Source organism: Prinia subflava, chromosome 2 (genome assembly GCF_021018805.1).
Source record: "Prinia subflava isolate CZ2003 ecotype Zambia chromosome 2, Cam_Psub_1.2, whole genome shotgun sequence".
NCBI lineage: Eukaryota > Metazoa > Chordata > Aves > Passeriformes > Cisticolidae > Prinia > Prinia subflava.
In genome coordinates, this window is record NC_086248.1 from 84,399,637 (window position 1) to 84,421,497 (window position 21,861).

Below are 21,861 nucleotides of genomic sequence, written 5' to 3' on the forward strand. Positions count from 1 at the left end.
AAAAGATAGTGTCTGATCAATGATTTATTTAGGTGCAGGCTTCCTTCAGGAAAGGACAATTCACTTTGCCTTTTGCCCTGCTAATTTGCTAATATGGAAATTAAATGAAGAGTTGGTAAAAGAAATGCACCCAGTGCCATCAGCATGATTATCCCCACTGATCTGGTAATAGCCTTTCCTCAGATTTCTTTTGTTGTGGAGAACACAATACTTAGCTTAGTAAATAAAAAACAGCTTCTACTTATTTTTACAGCAAATAATTCTATATTTAATGTAGGCCCACAAGAGGTTGACATACACCTTGATGCCTTGTTAAAAGAAAGAACTCAAGTTTGCAAAAAATAACAGTAACTAGTAAGGATGAAGCAAAAATGTCCCAGAAGAGGACAGAGACCTGAAAATAAAAACTGAAAAGGAGATGACTTAAGGGATTTTCAGTAACATTTCAGGAGTAACTTTTAGGTTTAATGAGCGTAACAATGCATCAATTACAGAGACATAAGTAATTTAGGGGAAGAGTGTTCACTGGCAGTTCAGTTTGGTCACAGACTTCATTTGCTTCGCAGGGCAAGGAACAGCACCCCATAATTAACAATCATGGTCATGAGTTGTGTCCACAGCTTGCTACCTCCTTGCAGCACATCTTTCTCACAAAGCTAGAAAGGTGAGAAACTCCCTTTCTGCACCCCTTCATCTCCATGTCACTGCTGCACAGACACGGTACCAGAAATGTATTTCAGACCTGCGCTGGTGACCCTCACGTGCTGCTACAGGTTTTATTGCCTGCTGCTTCTCTGGCTAGGGGTACTGACACAGAAGGATGTCTAAGCTGCAGTCCCTACTCATCACTTAAACAGGTGTCTGAGCTCTGCTAAACCCCCAGCCTTGTATTAGGGGGCACTGCTCAATGGACAGTACTCAAGATTTAATCCTCTCTTTCCTAGGTAAGAAGTCTCTGTGTAAAACCACCTGAAGTGAGACCTAAAGTACTGCACTTCATGGCTAAATCTCATCCATCAACTGATTCACCAAAAGTGCTTATTGCTGTAGGTTCCAGACAGGATGAGAGAAAGGGAACATAGAGAGAAACATCCCTAGAGAGGGCTTAACAATGCACAGGAGATCTGTGCTAACTCCAGCAAAGATCTCTTCTCAAAAACTGACTCAAGTCCACTCTCTGTAAGAATGGGAGGAAGTTCAAGGACAGTGACAATACAAAACGTGCAGATTCAGCAAATGAAAAGTGCCAATCAGCAAAGCAGAGGCCAGCACAATGGAAAGATCAATGAAGGCCAAACAATGTATGGTATAGTTACCTTTTATTTATTCTTCCAGCTGTTTGTCCAGTCTTTCCAGCAAGTTCACAGAAAGTCTGACTTTGAATACACAAGATTTGGTATTACTTCTAGGACAGTGGATTATGTATGCAGATGATGAAGGCTTGACTCCTAAGTTTGTGATTTAAGAACCTTTGGAAAACCAAGCATTAGCAGGGCTTTGTAACTCGAGACTTACTGCATTCCTTCAGTCAAAACTAGGACAGTGTAGAGTTTAGGCTTTTTGATATGTTTGCAACATTGCCATTTTTCTCCTGTATTTTGTGGTTCTCATAAGCCAAGGAAAAATAGCCTAGGTCTGACTGCTCCCTTCAATTGCATCTATCACATAATAGGGAAGGAAGTGCTGAGAGTCTCGGTGCTGTTAAACTGGCCACAATGGAAATTATAATAAAACAGGAGATAACAGAAATAACTCCAACTCATTAGATCCCAACTTTTGTGGCTCATTTAAATGTCTTCAATGGATACTTGGTTTGATATAAAATTATGCAAACAAACCCTCTCTTCTGGTATAGTATTTATATGGTGATTCTCCTGGAGAGAAGCTTTTGTTCCTTTCAGTGTCTCTCCTCTCAATACCCCATCTGCAGAGCTAACACTCCCAACACTTCTGAGAACTATTAGCAAGGCATCCATAAAATACCATGTAGGTCAAAGAGTGAAGGGTGACCTTGAAATAAAGATGATGCTCATTAAGTGCAAAAAAAAATTCCTTTTCTTCAAATCTGAAAATTGATAGGCTTATCTTAAACACAAACAGTACGGTTTTTCATATTTTCCACCTTTTCTTTTTTTTCAAAATACTATTATAGCATGATGTTAAAATTAGACCAAAATTATTGATTTGTTTCTATGTATGCTAGTATAAAGTTGGTGAAACTATTAAATTCAACAGAATGAACTGCTGGTTTAGGCTTTTTGTACCCTCAAAATATTTTCTTACATGGCTGCTAGAATTCTTTAATAATAAAAATTTGGACAGTTCATTGTCCAAAATGACTAGGACTGAGGTGAAGGATGCATTTTTGGTTGAGAATAAATCTAAATTCTGAAGAGTGGACCTCTTTTCAAATTATTTTGCAATTGCTAGCCTTTGAATTATGATGACTTCTGAAAAGATAAAAAAAATAACTGGTGCCATTTGGGCAATCACGTATATAAAGCACACACTGTGTTCATGGGCAATCAGTACAACACCGAATCAAAGACAAAGTTATAAAATGTAAGATTCCAGGAATGTACTGATGCAACCTAAGGGTTTGGTTTATACCTTTTGAAGATGGCTGGAGATTGTTTCTATCAGATTTTGAACACTATGAGAACAAATGTTTTTCATTAGCCACTCTCCTTCTCCCACTCCATTCACAAGGCTGGCTTGTTCTTGAATATGTGTCTGTGGCTTTGGCTTTTACCTGAAGAAATGTAGACATGAGATCATCCCAGCATACTAAAGAGTATTTTGTTCTTAGTCACTTGAGGTTGTTCAGCTATGATTTTGCTATTCACATAAAAACATCACCTTCCACATCTGCTCTAAACACGCAAAAGCCTCATGCAATGTCTCCACAGAGGGAATGAGGCTCAGACCTTTGAAACTGTTGACAGTCCTCAGATAACGCACGGAGAATCACTCAGGGGTGGGTCACAGCACAGAATATGCCTTCTCTGCACAATTACAATAAAGCTTCTGATTTTGTTTGCAGCTTAATTTTCAGCCAAGAACTTCAGTATTAAACATAAATTAAATTTTTCCCACAAACTAGCTAAAAATACTTGTAGTTTCTTGAGGCAAATTATTTGCATAATTCCTAATTATTAAGCTTCACTACTCAAAACGCATCTGTATTTCCTAGGTGAATATAAACCCTGAAAAGCACTATTTTTCATGCAAAATAACAAGTTGTAGAAAGGGTAGGAGAATACTGCCAATCAAGCAGTTTGACGAGACTTCCTTGCATGTGATGCTATAGTGAATAATTTAAAATTAAATGTTTTCCAGTTCCACTGTATCATCTGTATACTCTTCATTTAGTTCCTTGTATTTAGCAGAAGTAGGGCACATTTTCCAGATACCATTTATAAGCAACACACTCTGTTAATTTTATTCCTTACTGGAAAGTACCTTGGTCTATTCACAAATTAATTGGGGAAGTGCCATTGTGACCGTTAGTCCCAACTGGTGCCCCTGACATCAGCAGGAAAGAAAGGATGAATAGGTGGGATTTTGCATTTGGCATTCCAGAATTAGGGGAGGTAATGTTTCCAGTTATATACACTGAAAAGTATTTTCTGAGAAGATATGCTGAACTTAATCATATAGCCCTACATTATTTCATCAACTATTTTCTAAGACATCATTCATTCCTTTGCTGAAAGTTTGCATCTTGGCAGTATTTATGCTATTTTGAAAAATTACAGGTCAATGAAAGAGCTTTATTTTGTTATACTGGTTTATATAACTAGTTACTTGCATGTTGGTACTGAAGAAGTAGAACTTTTTTGTAATGGCAAGAGGCGCTCATTAGGAAAACACCAAAATTGTACAACTGGAAATAAAAACAAAGCATAAAAGCCTAACATTTCACACAAAATGAGCTTTCAACAGGAGTATTAGAAAAACCACCAAACCTCAAACACCTTGCCATATTAACTTCAACTGGAAAGGCACTGAGAAGTGAAGTGTGCAACTCATATCCATACCTGTGAGAGTAACCACCACAGTGAGACACAAACCTCCAAGGCAGAATATGGCACTGTACAGTCCATTAGGCATTCCCGGTACATACGGCAGTCTTATGTTCTCTTAGGATAAGCTGAAAATGTTAACTAAATATACACATACATCATATTTCCATGGGGGAAAACAATCCAACTTAGACCATCTGAAGACAAGGAAACAAGGCATAACATACAGGACATTGTTGGCACAAGAAAGTGTTAAAATATCGATACACGCCCTTTTAAATTTCATCCAATAGATATATAAAGGAATGGTGGGGGCAGAGGCAAATGGGCAGGATTAAATATTGAGTTCTAAGCATGCTAGCGAGGTCTTTGTTTCAAAAACTGAAGCTACCAAAACCAGTTCAGAGTCAAGAAAGCACCTATCAAGACAGTCCAACCCATTTCCAGGCATTCTTCTGGGCTGACATGTGCAGACTGAAGGATCTGTCCATGTTTCCATGTTTCCATGCCTGAAGCTGTTTAAAGCTTCCCATTAGCAAATGCTGCCTCCTGGAACTGAGGGACAAATGTCTTGAAATATGTCCTAGTGAAAAGAACAGAAAATATACGATTAGGAAGGAGTAATCTTAAAAGCATGAAGAAGCACTTGATATTTCCCCTGTATGGAAAAGGCTTCGCATATGGTACAAAAAGCCTGAAGACACACAAGGCAATGGAGCAGGAAAATAGTGAACAGAAGTCAGAATACATGTAGGAAATAAGCTCTTTTATCTGTCTCAGAAACCTTGACACAATATTGTCACTGCTGATGTCAGCAGTTTACATAAAATGCAGCAAATAAATAATAACAACATTGTATGAACTGTAATTCCTTTTATTAGACTTCAAAATTAGGACAATGTTATTTTTAAAAGTGTGCTTGTATATTTTGGATCTTAGTCTGTCTTCTTTACAAAGGATCAAGTGACTCATAAATCCATAAAATGAGCTAATCCTACGTATCCAAAATTGAGTCAGAACTGCACATTTGAGTTTTTTTGCTGAGATACTCAACCATGTAATAAATGTGTTTTACATGTCCCAGGGATGCTCTTGCCAGTTATATTAGAAGTTGCTTCATCATTCTGCCTTTGGTTTCTGCCTACTGCATTTTGCACCAAACTTTCACTTTCTCTCTTTTTTTTTAATCTTCTTTTCCATTTCTATCACTGGTCTCTATAAATTTCTCTCCTGTTCTCACCGGAAAGAAATCTAAAGTGAGAATAGCTGCAATGTCATTTGTTAGATTCCTGATCTCTCTGCTGGTTTACCTCCTGAAGCAAACACACACGGATCAGCTTCACAATCATGATGTCTTTCATAACTGCAGTAGAAGCTTTGGCAATCACTGAACAACAGTCATACTTCCTCACACCTAAAAACATTGCAAGACCATGAAAAGAACGCTCCTCTCTCTTTGTGAGGTTGTGCCTGGCAAATTAATTAACAGATAGCTGCAGTCAGCTTTTGTGCACAAGCTGTAAACACACACGAGATGCTGTCCAAAGGTTAAAAGAGCAATGGAAAATAAAAGCATTTCTGGACTGAGGAGGTGATCCCAGAAATGGAAACCAGAAAGAGGACAGCCAGCACACACATTTTATAGCATATACAGATTCTGCTGTGTATTTACAGAACACACTTTGGTTTATTGAAGCAAAGTTCAGAAAACAACCCTCATAATCATGCCTGCAAAAGTGATTGTTCATGCTGGCACACACACATACATAAACCAGATGAGAAGGTCTGCCTGTCCCCTGATCTCAACAGCTGAGTGCCATTTTCTGTACCTGTGTTTCTTCTACCATACCTTTGAAATTGTAGCTTTTGTATGTCCTGTTTAATTCTGTGTATTTTGCTAGCTCAAGGAGCACCACCTGCATGTTATCAGTGTCAGGATCTATTCCTTTTACTTGTCCTTGCTTTATCTGTCCTAACATTTATAATGCTTTTCTGCTTGCTTATTTTAAAAAGCTTCTCCTTTCCCCTTCGATAACTTCTCTGCAGACTCTCTTCCATACACGTGATCTTAATTGACTTGATAAATGTTACTTAAAACTTCCCTCTTCCAAAACTCTAGAAATTCTTGGTCATTAAATGGGATACAATCAGAACTATTTTCCTACAATTTATTTCTTTTCCTTTATAGCATTTCTGTGCTTTTTTATTAAACCTACACTTACTGCATTATACGCAGTAATTATATATGCCTTTTCTGTTAGGTAAATTCCAGAATGAATGCTTATGATACCACAAACACCCTCCCACACTAACTTTATCTACACTTGCATCCTTTCTTTTCACCGATTCCTGCAGGAGAGCTGGTATCCTTTGCTGCAAAACTAAGTCTAACACCTCCCTACATTCTGATCAGATGTACTGTTTCAAAGAGGATGTTATTTCACTTGTAGTTCATATGAACCTCTTGGAGATGTTCCATACACTACAAAAATTCCTTTAGTGCTTCATCAATTTAAATGTCTACTTTTTTTCTTTTTATACCTTAAAGTACATGCTTAAAGTTGCCCTTATCATTTTGGTCTTCTCCAGACTGAAGCAAATGCAGTACCACAAGTGTACTCAGGTCATGTTCCTCTATTTCTGTCCCTCTCCCATACACCTTAAGTATCTCAGATGAAACATAATCAGAAAGAATTATGGTTCTTCACACATACATACAAAAAAATAAATTAACACCACTCCCTTAACCCCCCAAACCAGAACAAAAAAGGCCCTGCTGAGAGATCCCAAAGCCCAGTATAGCTGATAGGACCGTATCAGCTACAGCACACTTAGTAGATTGAGGAGGAAAGATGGGCAAGTAGGAGAAGGTAAGTAAACTCCTTAATGAACACTGGAATTTTTTTTCTAATTTTTTTCTTTTCATCCAAAGTTTGGATAAACTTTTTGTTAAAATACCTGAATTTCCTGTGAAATGGAAATCACAACATTTTAATTACAACAATCTCTGCAGATTACCAGTAAGGAGGAAAAGAAGCACCACATCACCTTCTGAGTAAGTTTCATCTATTGATCATCTGGCACTGAAGTCAAAGTGCACATGTTTCTGCCCAAACAGGACCATGACACAGACTATTATGCCAGAACAGATTATGTAAAATAACTTTAAGAGAAATACAGAAATTTTTGAAGGACAATACTCTATTACTCTATGCAGCTATAGACTGCATGGTAAAGGCATCTTTCACATGCAATGCTATTCTTTATAGAAAGATTTTAAACCAAGAGACAGCACTCATGCTCCAGCATCGTGTAAATACAGGGACAGAGAAACAGTGAATATAAACATGAACTTTGGAAAAAGATACATTCCTCATACTCTGTTCATATTAACACATTCACACGAATATACACCCTCAATAACTATGATCTGTGCTACCACAGAAATTAATATAAAAATATCAGAATTTTTTTTCAGAAACTTTGCCACATGATATTCTCAAGTTATCTCCAAACTATTTTGAAATTATTAATTTTATATATACTAGATAAGCTTTTCAGCTCTGTGTTTTTTTAGTAACAGCTCTGGAGAAGTGTTATTAAAAAAACCCCAACAATAGTAATTTGGGTACCTGTTGAATTACACTGAAGATGAAGAAAGCTTACTTGACCTATGGTCTCTCAGGGCTGTGTCAAATGGCAGAAATCAGCTTTTGATCAATGCCTTTTCTCCTTTCTGGGAAAGATGGAGATCCTTCTTTCTCCAGCTTTATCTACCATGTTCTTGGTGAGCCTGTATCACACTCACCTTACACCAAGCTCAGAAAACCTGCATAAATTCTCGTGTCAGTACAGAGAAACTTATTTGTACAAAGTACATAGATACTCTTTACAATCAACACTCACATAGAGAAAGTAAAACACACGTTCAGTGTTGCATCTTTCTCACAATGGTTTAGATATCAGCTTAAACAGTGTTTAAAAAGTTGCTTTCTTTTCAGCCTAGAGTGGGTGCCAATCTTCATACACTTATGGGCACATGTCTAACTCTTTGTTAAGCTTCTTATAAGATTCCATTGTTTTTTGTCTATTCGTTTTTGTTCCCACTACTGGTCATTTTCCAAGTTCAAGGTAGTAAGTTATGAGGTTTCTATGGAAATTTTTGTTCATCACTCCAGAAAACAACACATTTTGCTGTAGTTAACTGCTATATCTACTTGACACACTACAATGAATTCCAGGTGCTATGCTCAAGGACGTCTGTTGAGAGCAAAGCACTTCTCTTTCCTTCACCTTATTATCCGGTGGAAAGAAAGTCCTGCTATTATTGCAAGTGGTAAGTATCTAAAAGAAGGTAGAATTGGCTCACCTGCTGTTTACATATTTTCCAGTGATACGAAACACTGAGTGTGGTACAAGGTCTCCAGAAGCCCATACATGTCTAAATCCCAGGGTGTGGGTTTGCTGTGCTTAAAACATACTTGACTCAGAATTCACATGCTTTTGTGAAATTTCATTATAATTGTACTGTTTGTTCCCCAGGGTAACTTAGTGCTGTTTTTTTTATATACACTTGGTGCTGTATACAAAAAAAAACCTGCATTGACCACTCAATAATACCTTTTGCCTTCACATATCTATGCTGAAAATCTGCAAAGATTTTAAATTATGTAGCTGCAATCTCCCATCAAACAACGCTTCCCATACATTTATGGTGAAAGCATTCTAACACCAACACATTTGATTTCTGCTGTTGCTTTTGCTGGACTGGTACTATGGCCAACTATACAATTGTGTTGTAGTTACTGCTGCTGGTGTAATAAAGTTAAAAGGCTTGTTTAGGTGCTTCTATTTCTCTTAAAATCTTCATGTGGTAAATTCAGAACACAACATCAAGACTCAAACTCTGTGAGGAAAAAGGTGTACACAATGTTGTATTGGTGAGATTTCCGCTTTTTATGTCTGGGACAAGGACAATCATCATGGGGTAATGAATCATCTTCCCAAGTCAGTCACAAAATATATTCCCCTTAAACTTCTCAGTTTATGACTGCCAAGATTTCCAGCATGCTGATCTCAAATTCACCCGTGCTAGCCCTATTTGCACTCATGTTTTATTTGTTTCTGCTCAAGATGTGGGACATTCTGCTCAAATGCTTTTTCCATCAAGAGATGATTTGAGGAAAATGAAAGGGAGGAAATCATCATGATGGTCCACATCAAGAACAGACTTGGCAGTACAGCAACACTTCTGCTACCAGCACAGTGTCCTTATTGGCAAATTAAAGCCCTTGAGCCACAATCTTTATCTTTTCACAAAGACACAGAGACCTTCTCTCACTGCATCAGGCACACGTCTTGTGTTCCTTCTCACCTGAAGGTAGACTCAGGTCGTCGCATTTGGATTTTTTTCCTACTACTGGCTTTGAGAGCAAACTTTCTTCTTAAATAGTACCCATTATTTCAATATTGTATTTAACTCTAGAAATATTTTAGTAAGTACTGCAACTGTGGTTTAATTCTGTAAATATTTGGCTCTAATTATAGACCCTTAGTGCATTCAAAATCATAGTAGCCAGTGTATTTGCAAATACATCCATTTTCTCCTACTCTAGGCAAGGCATACAGGAAAATATGAGTTCTTTGACTTTTTCAAGTTAATACATCTGACTTGGGCAGGCACTCCTGTAGTCATGGTGATCTCTGAATAGTTCTACTTAATCTTCCAAGACTTCTGGACTAAGGTCTGCAGGTAGTACCCCATTCTCCTTAGTAGTTCTCTATTGTCTGAATTGTCCAGCAGGTAAATTAAATTTGTTTGAATAATCCTGGGACTGAGGTAAGGACTGCATTGTATCCTGTCCAGCTGTATGAGATACAACCAAGAATCCCAGGCATTTGTCCCAAATGCTGTCCACTTCTTTTAAAGGAATTGTACCTCTAGGATTTACATCATTTTGCATCCCATCTTTCTTTCCTGCTATACCCTAAAGAACTACTTCAAGACATCTACAAGTTTCTTCAAATCCACTGAATCCTAACAGAAAAACATCAACTCCATAGATGACTGATCTTCATAAATTAGCTAAAACAGCAATGTTCTCCCCTCTTTCAATTAAATTTGGTGAAAGCAGGAATTAAGAGTCTAGGTCAGAGTGAAGGATAGACTGAGGCTTCTTGAGGTTTTTGATCTATTCTTTCTAGACCAGTATTATTGTGTTGACACTTTGCAATGCAATCTTGTTACATAAACTATTTCAACACTATAACCATATTAGAATTATAAAAGAGCTTCTCCAGGCTTTATCGACGTCACTTGATTATTCACTTTCTGAAGTAGAAAGTATTTTTGCATGGATCACACATACATATGTAGTGTGCCTTTGTATTTTTATGTTCCTGTTGAAACTTGTTTTGACACAGCGAAAACTTGTTTTGAAAATACCAAACACCTACAACAATACCTTCTGGATGCCAGGTGAGAGGATTTGTCCTCCCATGACCACACAGGCACATCCAGCTGATTTGGTGCATGTAACCCCTAATAATTCATCTCCTGTACAGAAGGTATTTAACATAATCTTCAAAACTTTCTAAGATTTCCTGTTTGTTTCTGACAGAGCAAAATCAAAGATGCAACCTGTCTTTTTTTATACATATAATTGTTTTCTTTCTAAATTCCTTTTGTCAGGAGCTACCTAATTCAATGTGATTAGCACTAATTAACAAAAGGAACTTAAATTATTAAACTGGTGCATTAATTCCAACAGTGGGTATGTATTTAGGTCATATTCCATATGACTGCTCATTACCCGTGCTCATGCTCTCCTCCAGCAACTCTATGCCTTGCACTGAGCAAGGGCTGAATACAAAAGTGTGGAAATCTACTGAAAGCCCATCCTCTTAATAGGCCCCATGCCAATGTTTAAGGTGTAGCTTTTTCCTTTTAAACTCAGACACAAGACATTTGAACCTCTTTGCTATTTTTACCATACATAATGCAGTAAAAACATATTTCCGTTGGGTGAACCATGCTGCCTATTTATTCAGAGGCACTTCCACAGCTTTCCTCACCAGGCTAAAGACACATGAGCACCCACAGCAAAGCTGAATAAGCCCATCTCCTACTTTGGGATAACTATGGGGTGACAGGAGAGTAACCCCACAGCATGTCTCAACATTTTGCGACACCTCTGTTAGGAGAAAATTATTGTTGTACCTTTGTCTCCACATCTAGGATGTTACAAAAACTGAAGTGAGAAATATTTCTCAGCACTCTAACTTTGATTGCCTGGCTGGAACTGGGCTGTAGCAGGCAGGCCCACAACAGGGCCAGGTGCCAAGTGGCAAAGGCTCAGGAGCTAATAAAAAATCAGGACTATTACGGAATGCACAAGGCACTCACAGGAGACAGCAGCATTTCTAAACCACCATTCAAATCTGAACATCACAAAAATTTATCCAAGCACAGCAGCAGAATGAAATAGGTACCTTCCAGGGTTTCTTTCTCACTTCAAATATACATAACGATACTTGGCATGTATTCATGTTTCTAAACTGAGCTTCTTGATGGTATGCTCTTTGGGATGTGGTTTATAATTTCCTTACTAGGCAGCTTTATCTATAGCAAATATTTTGCTTTTATGAGAAACACAATGTCTACACAGTTCTCCATTTTATACATCTCCAGAACTGGTGATGCCAAGCAAACATCTGAAGTGTTTATACAACGGCAAGACAATAGTTCTTAAATTACTGCTACTGTAACTGGCTAAACACACAAATGTACAAAGGAGTCAGTGCACAGTGCCATTATGCTGCAAGCAACTTTTTTCCTGAGTGCCAAAAAAAAAAAGAAAAAAAAAAAAAAAGGAAAAAAAAAAAAAAAAAAAGAATTGCAATCTCTCTTCCTCTTCTAATATTTCTCTCTACCTCTTTTTATTGTGAATTACTGACAAGGAGATTATTGGAATATCTCTGTCTTATGCCTGTTTCTACCTACCAGTCCATGCAAAGCACTGACTGTGCAGCCAGGCTGATGGACCAGAACAGTAATCAAACATCAAGAGATCTGGAGGTCTGCAGTGGGCAGCCATCAAAATGCAAGATTTTAAGAAATACAGTTGTTTGCAGCTCAGTTTTTAATATTGCATGACAGAAACTTGTCTCCAAAATTATACACAAACCAAAACATGCTACAAAAACTGCAACAGGAAATAGAAGTGGCAGAACTAGTGAAACCAAGTACATATCAGAAGTTTAAACATTAAAATTCACTCATGTCCAAAAGCTGTTTTTTGTATTCTACTAACAATATCTTTTTCCTCCAGAAATTCTTTCTACTGCCATTTTTGATTTAAGTCACACAGAAAGGTACAAGAAATGGTTCTATTTAGACGTGTTTTTCAACAGTTTGCTGATTGCAGAATTAACAGGTAGCATTAATCCATATGAAGCAAACAGAAATAAAAATTAAATTTTCATTTTGTTATACATTTGCATCTGTTCCAAAAACCTATGGTATCAATTGATTTAATAAATAAAGTGAAGAATTCAGCATTGGTCTCCTGTAAAAATTAAGATGACTTTGCTGCCCAACTTACCACAAAGCAAAATGAATTCTGACAATCTGTTCAAAGCACGAAACAACCATAAATATAACAACTTGACTAAAAGCAAAACATAAAGGAAGGGAGTTCTTGGGAACTGCTGGGGAGCCAGGATTGCAGATCATTATGTAGGCTGGCAATTAATGTTTATTTTAAAGCAGCAGCATAAGTAGGGTCATCACTTTGTAAAAGATGCTAATTTTGGTTCCAAGAATATACGTGTTCCCAAATGCATGGACCTTTACTGCCAATAACAGATAAAAATTACAGCTACTGGACATAATCAAGTCATACAGACCAAGGCCAGTAACCATGAAAGCAACTTTTAGAAACCATCTGGAGATCAAGATTCTGGTATTTAATGTCTCACAGATTTCTGATAGAGATATTTAAAAATTTACAAAGGTGTATTGCACAGACACAGTGAATCTAAGTGTTCCAAAGCACACACAGAAAAATGAACCTCTCATTTTGAAACAGTTTCATCAATGCTTGCCAGTCAGTTCAAGAGATAAAACACTTCACTTCCTTCAGCTTCTCCACAATGTACATAAATAGATATACTTCAGTCAGATGAAGGTTTGTGGTCTCAGATCATAGCAAATTTTGCTTCTGCTTTCTTAACTTCCATTTTCCCCACAGGGTAGTAGGTGTCTGTGAAGGGTGCATTGGAATATCTCTGTCACAGCATGGTCACTCTGTTTCCTTATCAGTGGATCATGAGAATGATATTCCAAGACCATCATGGAAAAACTCAATCTTCATAGAGTCTTTAAAAAAAATGTTAATTTGCAGGAAATTTCCAGTCCTGTGAGGTGCAGCATGACAAGTCTGTTCTATTTTTCCTAGCTGCTGAAGTGCCAGAGCCATATTTTCCCACTCCAGGTAAAGACTAACTTCTTAAAGAGACACTGTTTATTCAAGACACACACTATTTCTTCTTATCTAGGCTACGTAAAGGCACAATGAGCTCTGCTGTTGGAGAGCAATTATTTAACAAACTTTTTATTAGATTTGAAGGAGAGAGTCAATGTGAGACAAGATGCATCTAGGAACCTCTTCAAAGCATAAAAGGCAGGGTAAAGAGTGTGTGAAAGTGATGATATAAGTAGTAAGAGAAAGCAGAAAAGACTGGGCAAGAATACGTTCAAGAGTGAAGCTTGTAAGGAAAGACAAGTGTAGAGATTCAAGAATAGAAGAGCTCACAGTAGTAATAATAGAATCTGAATGATCTTTAAGAGATTACTGAATTCCTTAATTGCAGTTCAGAGGCAGAAATGAAGAGTTACACCACAGATGCATCCATAAGGAGTCTGACAACCAGCATCCCTGAAAACAGTTTGTTGCAGGTGAAAGCACTGATTTCATCATGCCATCCACTTTCCTTTGCCAGATTGCTTATCAACAGGGGCTGAAGGCAACATACCAAACCATAAAAGAAACCTCCTTGATATTCATTAGGACAAACCAGCCAGAAGGAAACAGATGAGATGCCACACATCTGTGATTATATAAAACATATAAAAGCAGTTGTTTCTCTTTGCTATTCAAAATATATATATTTGCTATTGAAGTAAAAGTAAAAGCTCAAAAGGTTGGAGACCCATCCAAAGGGGACAACCAGACAGAAATAAACCTTAATGCTAACAGGTAAAAGCAGAACAAAACAAATACAAAACTAATTTGAGGAACAAATTAGCTGTGTCCCTAGACATAAACACTTGTCAAAATGTGGTGAAAAAATAAAAAGAATGCTCAGAAGAAATAAAGTCACAAAGAATAAATGAAATGGAGGTGCTTAAAGAGATTGCCATACCAGAATCCAGCTTTCCAAGAGATGTACCAAAAGACTGGATTCATGCAGAAGTGTCAGCTGGAGTGGTAATGGACAAATGAACAAAACACAACCAAATCAGCAGCCCTAGATTACATTCACACCCAAGTTCTAGAAAAACTCAAGAGTGAGAAAGTTAAACTCTTAAACAGCTTGTAACCTCCTGCTTAAAACAGTTTGGTGCCAGAGAAGTGTGATGTCAATTAAAAAAAGGTCTGGAGGTCTGGGAGGATTAGAGGGAGCCCTGACTGAATGAATCTCATGTATATATCTTACAAATTGGTAGAGACTGTAAATAGAAATTATTATAAAAATTCATAAATAGGCCAAAATTAGTGGACTTGAGTAAATATATTGGGTAGGAGCCAAACTTGTCCTTCTCAAGTCTCCTATTTTCTTACAGTACCAAAACCACATGGACAAGAAAAATTCAAGTGACATGCACTGCTCAACTTACCTACAGATATTTGTGAAAGTTTTCAAAGGCATAAAAACCCCTGAACTACCGCAGAAGGAGAAAAGATTCATGAGTGGATAAACAGCACGCCAAGATACAAAGAAAAGGACAGGAATAAATGATGAATACCACTAGAGTGAAGTCACCTGAGAAGGGCACAGAAATGGGTGTTGTGACCCATGTTGTTCATATTCCTACATGATATGCAAAAGTGAGCAAAGGAAGATGGAAAGGTTTGTTAATGTTAACAATTTAGTCAGGGATTGAAAAATAAGACACAATTACGAGGAACTGCAGATTGTTCTTACTGTTCTAGGAGACTGGGAGATAATATACCAGGTGAAAAGTCAATACTGACAAACATGAAAGGAGAAATATGTGTGGAAAATGATATGATTTTACTACCACAAAAAACACAGACTCTGAAAAACAGATAGAAAGATGATGTTGGTGCTAAAATGACACTGTAAGTAGCCTTCATCTGTATGCAAAAAAACAAATCCGATGTTGTTGGAAGCAGAATAAAGAGTAAATCAGACAATATCACTACATCACCATATAAATGCATGGTGAATGCATCATGAGTAACAGGCAGCTTCCCGACCCAGAGGGAGAATCACAGAAACAGTAAAGGGAGAAAGAAGAGGGATAACGGTGATCAGAAAGATGGAGATTCTGGAGAAGGAAGGAGTGAGCAGAGCAAGAGAAAAGGTGACAAAACAGACATGAAGAAGTTCATAAAACAAAGGTTATAGAAGGGATCAGTAGATTAACTATTTGCTGCCTCTCTTCATGCAAGAGGTAGAGGATAACAACTTGAGCTAGGAGGAAGCAGGAATGCAAAAAGCCAACAGAGTTTGTTATTCACACCACACCTGTGTGATCCCTTGCCACAGAATTTTATGATGTTGGTTCAAAAAGCAAGCAAATAGAAGGAAAGCCAAGTAAGATTACTTAACAGAAATGTACCAGTACTGGATAAAGAAATCCTTGAGGATGGTAGAACATACAATGGAAATATAACTACATGCTCTGCCATGCTTTTCCACAGGCATCCACTACACTACCTATTTATACAGACAGGATAGTGGGCTAAATGAATGCAGAGTTTTACCTAGCTTAATGGAACAATTACGAGTATTACTCAAAAGACAAGACTGTGGAGCTCACTTGCTATTTTTATTTAGCTGCTTGCTTATTTTATAGCTGATCATGCAACAGTATTTATCTGGGCTATTAAATGTCAGCTCCTTCCAAACCCATGTATTTCTCTCTACCCCTTCCTCTCAAGAAAGGGAGAACATTTTTTTGCGTAAGTTCCTAACAGTAATTTCATGCTCTAATATAGAACTAGCAGCTTTCATAAACGTATAATGGAGTTCTCTAATAAAATCAGGCAGTGACTGTGTTTCACAGTATTTCTAGAATGCCACTTAATCCCAGTTATCCAAGAACCACCTACATTAAATTCTAACCTTTCATTCCTACAAAGCAGTTGTCTTCCAGCAAAGTGCTATTATATTCCACTTATACCATGCCAACTTCTCCAATCTCTTCTGTGCATTTCTCTTGTCAATATCTGAGAATACTTTTTTGCAGAAAGAATATTTACTATATATCAAAAAATGCACATATGTACAGTTCACACATATACAGAGTATCTATACAAAATCACAGAAAAACTAATTGCCTAACAGATTTTATTTCTATGCACTTCCTATAGCACCTATACTCCTCATCTTTAAATAGTTGTTTTTCTTTCCTACAGTCAAAGCTTTAATGAGAAGTGACCAGAAACAAATACCCAGGCCCTTCTGTCTTGGCTGAAATCCACATAATGCATGACAGCACTGAAGATCCCTGGCAGGCACCTGTCAGAAACTAACATACCATAACTTAAGAGTCAGACTTAATTATCCAGGGAGACATTTAAAGAAAACTACATGAAAAATATGACTCAAGAAGTGCAACTATCATGTATATGTGCTGTATTCTGTACTGTATGCAGAAGAACTATGTAAAAATAAAGGAATGTACTGGGAAAATTCTAATTAAAAGTCCTATCTACTTCACCTGCTGCATCTTATAGTCAAAATAATTCTGTTATTAAGTTTTGCTGGTAAATCAACTGCAGAACACACTCCAAGGCCAAGTGCAATCACTAAGTATTTTAACAAAATGTAGCTTTTCTCATTTTTCTTTCTACTGTTCCCATATAATTCTGATCAGCTGACACTCCCACAGAAAATCAGTTTTGATTTAATGGTCTACAAAATCAAATAAACTCCTTTGTAAGCGTCACACGTCTGGGTCGCCCCATCTCTTCTCGTTAAGGCTGTCACAGTGTATTGCCCCTTTTCTGTTCTGAAGAGCGGCCACCAGCGGCAAAAAATGTCAGCTTTACTCCATTTCAGGCAAGGAAATCACTTCTGTTCAGTTTCTGATATAAAACTATCAGAAACCAGAGCTAAACAAGCGACCCAGCTCGCCACCTCAGCCTTTAGGTGTACTTATGCTGGCATTTTCTTCAGAAAGGATCCTCTGAGCCTTGCAAATGTCTGAACGCTTGCACACACACCTAGAGAAGAATGATGTCCCTGGGTTTTATACTTCTGTTCCTTACTCTCATTTTTATGAATTTCATTTTATGTTTAAGATAACATGCAACAAAGACAGTCATGCAAAAGTTTGGTGAGGTGAGTATATATAATACAAATAAGTTAATTTTTGGAAAACTGCTCTTTAAAGATGACTAATGTGTGTGAAAATCACATAATACAGGCAAATACAACTTGATACTTTTACAAATAAGCAAAAAAACCCTTAAATACAATCCAAAGAAAAATAAAAAGAGAGAGATAAAAAAAGAAGATGAAAAGATATAAAAAGGGTGCAATATTTACACGTAAATTTTACAGTGAGATTTATGGCTGGAACTCAAAAGTTTCACAAAAATTATGAAAGTTGTTATTTTTAAAGAATTTGAAATATAGTAATAAATATTCTGCCTAAAGTGTGACAGGAATCTGAATAATAATAAAAAAATGGATGAGTTGAAACTGGTTAATGTCAAAATAACAAAAAAAATCATTAGGGCACACAAAATTTACTGAATAGAACAGCAAGCCTTTGATATACTAAAACTGGTATGTCTAAACAGCAATGCAACCACTGTCCCTTTTTATTTTCAAATATCCTTTTATTAGACTAAGAAATGCAATATTTTAATCTGTAAATGTAATCATAGAATCACAGATTTGTTAAGGTTGGAAAAGACCTCTAAGTTCATTGAGTCCAACCATTAACCCATCACTGCCAAGCCCACCACTAAACCATGTCCCTAAGTGCCACATCCACACACCTTTGAAATACTTGTGGGGGGGGGGTGACTACATTACCTCCCTGGGCAGCCTGGCTTGACAACCATTTTGGGGAAGAAATTTTCCTTAAGATCCAAACTAGACCTCTCCTGGCTCAACTTGTGGCCATTTCTTCCTGTCCTATCACTTGTTATCTGGGAGAAGAGGCCGACCCCCACCTGTCTCCACTCTCTGTTCAGGTAGCTGTAGAGTGTGATAAGGTCACCTCTGAGCCTTCTCTTCTCCACACTGGACACCCCAGCTCCCTCAGCTGCTCCTCATAGCTCTTGTCCTGCAGACCCTTCTCCAGCTCTGTTGCCCTTCTCTGCACATGCTCCAGCACCTCAAGGTCTTTCTTGTAGTGGGGTCTCAATTATACACATGATACACATCATCTAATTGCTGATACTTGAGGAAAAGGTATTGCTGAGGCTGCAAATGCTGTGGCCCAGTTCACCAGCCTGACCCCTCCCAACCACAGCAAGGCAAAGCTGCAGCTGTGGCTTGCACAAGATGCACCTGCATGGACTCTGAAGGTGCTCTTGACCTCATGGCAGAGCAACAGCCAATATAAAGCTGAGAGTGCTTGACCCTTTGAAACCTTAATCTTCTGGATGCCCTAAGGAATATATAAAATTTACACCGCATTCAGGGACCACCGATGAATGGTCAGGGGTAACACTGTCATTCAGAAATCTGTTCTGTCAGCCAACTTGTCAAAAAAGGGGAATATGAACTCTTGGAACAACTTCTTATTGTGATACCAGTTTTCCATGCTCCTGCTATTTTTAATGATGAGTAGGTGGATTTATGTAGGATAAAAGAGTAAACTGAGTTTTAACTTGCTCTCCCCCTGAAGTATAATCTAAGTCTACAGAGCAGCACTAGGTCGGACAGAAATTGGGCCAGAGTGCATCTAAGAACTGAATTCCATTTGTATAAACAAACATGCTTTATTTACAGTATTCCTTCATAAAATCCCAGGCTTCGAGTCTGCACGTTCTTTAAAGACTCCATTTATGTACACTTGAATGCCTATTTAAGCAAAAAGACAAGAAAGCTTTCCCATGGAAACTGCACAGAGATGTTTTACTTCACACGTACACCACAAACAAGGCTGCTAACTTTCCATAATTTACTGTATTTTCTTAGGCTTGCCATTGTATTTTGGGACCAAAACTTTTGGAGAAGCTGCTTATGCAGGAGGCCACAGACATATAAATAAATGACCTACAAGAGGCAAAGCCTGAGATACCAACTGAGAGGAAATGGCATCTCAGCAGCTTGTAAGAAAACTTTACTGTTATTGGTTTCCCTGTTTCTAGCTGGACGAACAGGTTAAATTTTTGTGTTAGATGAGAAACAAGCAATCTGGAGGCAATTGAAATCACATTATTAAATCAGGACTTCATTCATCCTTCAGAATTAAAGCCAGAGGGCAACCCCTGGGCTAAGACAATAGCAAGCTTCAGTTACCAGATGCTATCTCTCAGTGAGGAATCTAAATCAGTGGGCTGCAGTGGAGCCCAGTGATTTTAAAATCTGCCTAAGAGGACACAGGAAAGAGGCTTGTCTTCATGGACTTTATCAGACAGATATAAATTGGTCCAGTAACTTCAGCAAGAACATGGGCGATTTTTCTCTCTGAATAAAAAAGATCCAGCTAAACTGATACTCTGATACAAGAATTTGCCTTTTAGATTTAAGTGATATGTCTCTAGGTGTGAATGCATACAATCTACTTTTATATGTATGCATTTTAGGGAACTGATTTTGCTCCTGCCTACAGTTACTACTGACTGTCTCAAGCCTACAGCAAAGGGTTAAGTCCTAACTTCAGAAGAGATGCTACTTCTGCTGGGGGCCACAGAGATAAGCAAGGATACCAAGACTTTCAAGTTTAGTCTCTGCACTGAAGGAACTGGATGGGCTCACCTGTTTTGAAAAAAAATCAACAACCCACACCAAAACAACCTTGGGAGAAGGTTGGGCACAGAATCAAAGTCCCTTTGGAATGAACTTATGACAGCTCTGCCCATGAATAAACAGGCTGTGTTGAGTTGCTGAAAACAGAGGCAGGGCTTGCCAAAATTGAGGATGAGGAAATCCGTGACTGATGCCATTTCAAACTTGATGATGCTTCTACAGCTGGTGCAAGAGCAGCAAAAGCTATGCCTGACTGTGTCTTGAGCTCCAGTGAGGAACATGGTGAACACTGATCTCTGAAGTCTAAGAAGGGTGGAGAACTTGGTCAGATACTGGAATATCAAGTGGGAGATCTGCAGCCCTAGAGCAATGGCCAAGAAGATAAACAGAGATGTTTTGTCTCCAAGAATGCTGAGCACTTGGGAGACCATTATGCTAAGAGGGAAAAAGACTATATATAAGCAAAACCTAATGGACAGTATTTAGAAACACAAACAAATTGTCTCTCATTTAATCAGGGCTAAATTTACTTCAGCAGAGCAGAATGACATTGTTTCTAGAGGGTAAATCATGTATTCTTTTTTTCTGTTTTTATTTGGGAAGTTTTCATGTGTTGTTTGAACTAATACATCTCATTAGAATGCTTTCTTACATATCAACGTATATTCCCATATCCTTGGTCCATAACATGTCTGTGGTAAAAATAAAGTAGAATAAGAAGTTATTTGGTTATCTTGAAACACACTAACCTATTCTAAGAAGCCCTAGCAAATATTTTAAGCACTGTTTACATAAGATGCTCAATTGTGTTAAAAATCTTCCTTAAAATACGCTCACATGCATCATAACATCATACTTTCCTTGATACAGATTTATTTTTGGTGCCTACTCAGGAATCACTAGCTGTTCCTGCAAGCAAAGCGCTTTTAACGGGAGCAGTTTCTCTGTCTTTGCAGCTCAGTGATTGCTATTTCAGACATCTCAGCACACTGTCTTCCCCCGCTTCTCATCCTCCTTCTCATATTACGTATCAAGCGTAAAACTTAAATGCAGAGGTTCAAACGTAAGAGCGAATAACCTCACCAAACGTACATGTGATAGTAAGTGTACACATTTGCTGCTTTTTAAAGAGAACTGCTGTAATACTTCTAAATTTCAAGTGCAGGGCAGTGAAGTCCATTTGTATACACCCACTCATTAGTGAATGCACTTAGCAGACAGCACATAGGTACTTGTAAGCTTTCAGCTACAAAAGAAATGCATTTTGTAGTATGGTCATAAAAAAGCCACAGTTATGCTTCCAGTTACTGTTCTTATTTTTCTTTTTTTTTAATCAACAAAATACACATAATATCCTGCTAGAGAAAAGAAGGAACTCTATATACACAAAAAAATCATAGTTGATCAAGAAATGGTGCTCCTATAAACAGTATGGTGGCAAAACCAAATCTTACCAAAAAATATTTTATTACAGTGCATATTAAAATCCCAAATCAAATCTAACTTGATGTTTTCCATAGAATTTAAATTAGTATAAAAATCTACAAATGCATCAGTCAATTGCTATTTGCTTCCATCATTTCCAAATTACAGTCTCTGACCATGCCACTCATTTGATTTACTCAGCTTGAACAATTTTTGTTTCAACTCT

The 21,861-nt window shown here is 37.6% G+C and overlaps 1 protein-coding gene across 2 annotated transcripts in view; it reads right to left on the minus strand.

Annotated features, from left to right (window-relative positions):
* Window positions 1-1,302: 1,302 nt before the first annotated feature.
* The window catches only part of BABAM2 (BRISC and BRCA1 A complex member 2), a 162,803-nt gene continuing 142,244 nt past the window's right edge, over window positions 1,303-21,861 (minus strand). For both annotated transcript variants that reach the window (XM_063390839.1, XM_063390840.1), the window contains exon 12: window positions 1,303-4,608. In XM_063390839.1, coding sequence (XP_063246909.1) covers window positions 4,545-4,608 — 64 coding nt within the window. In that variant the 3' untranslated portion in view covers window positions 1,303-4,544. The remainder of the gene's footprint in view (window positions 4,609-21,861) is intronic.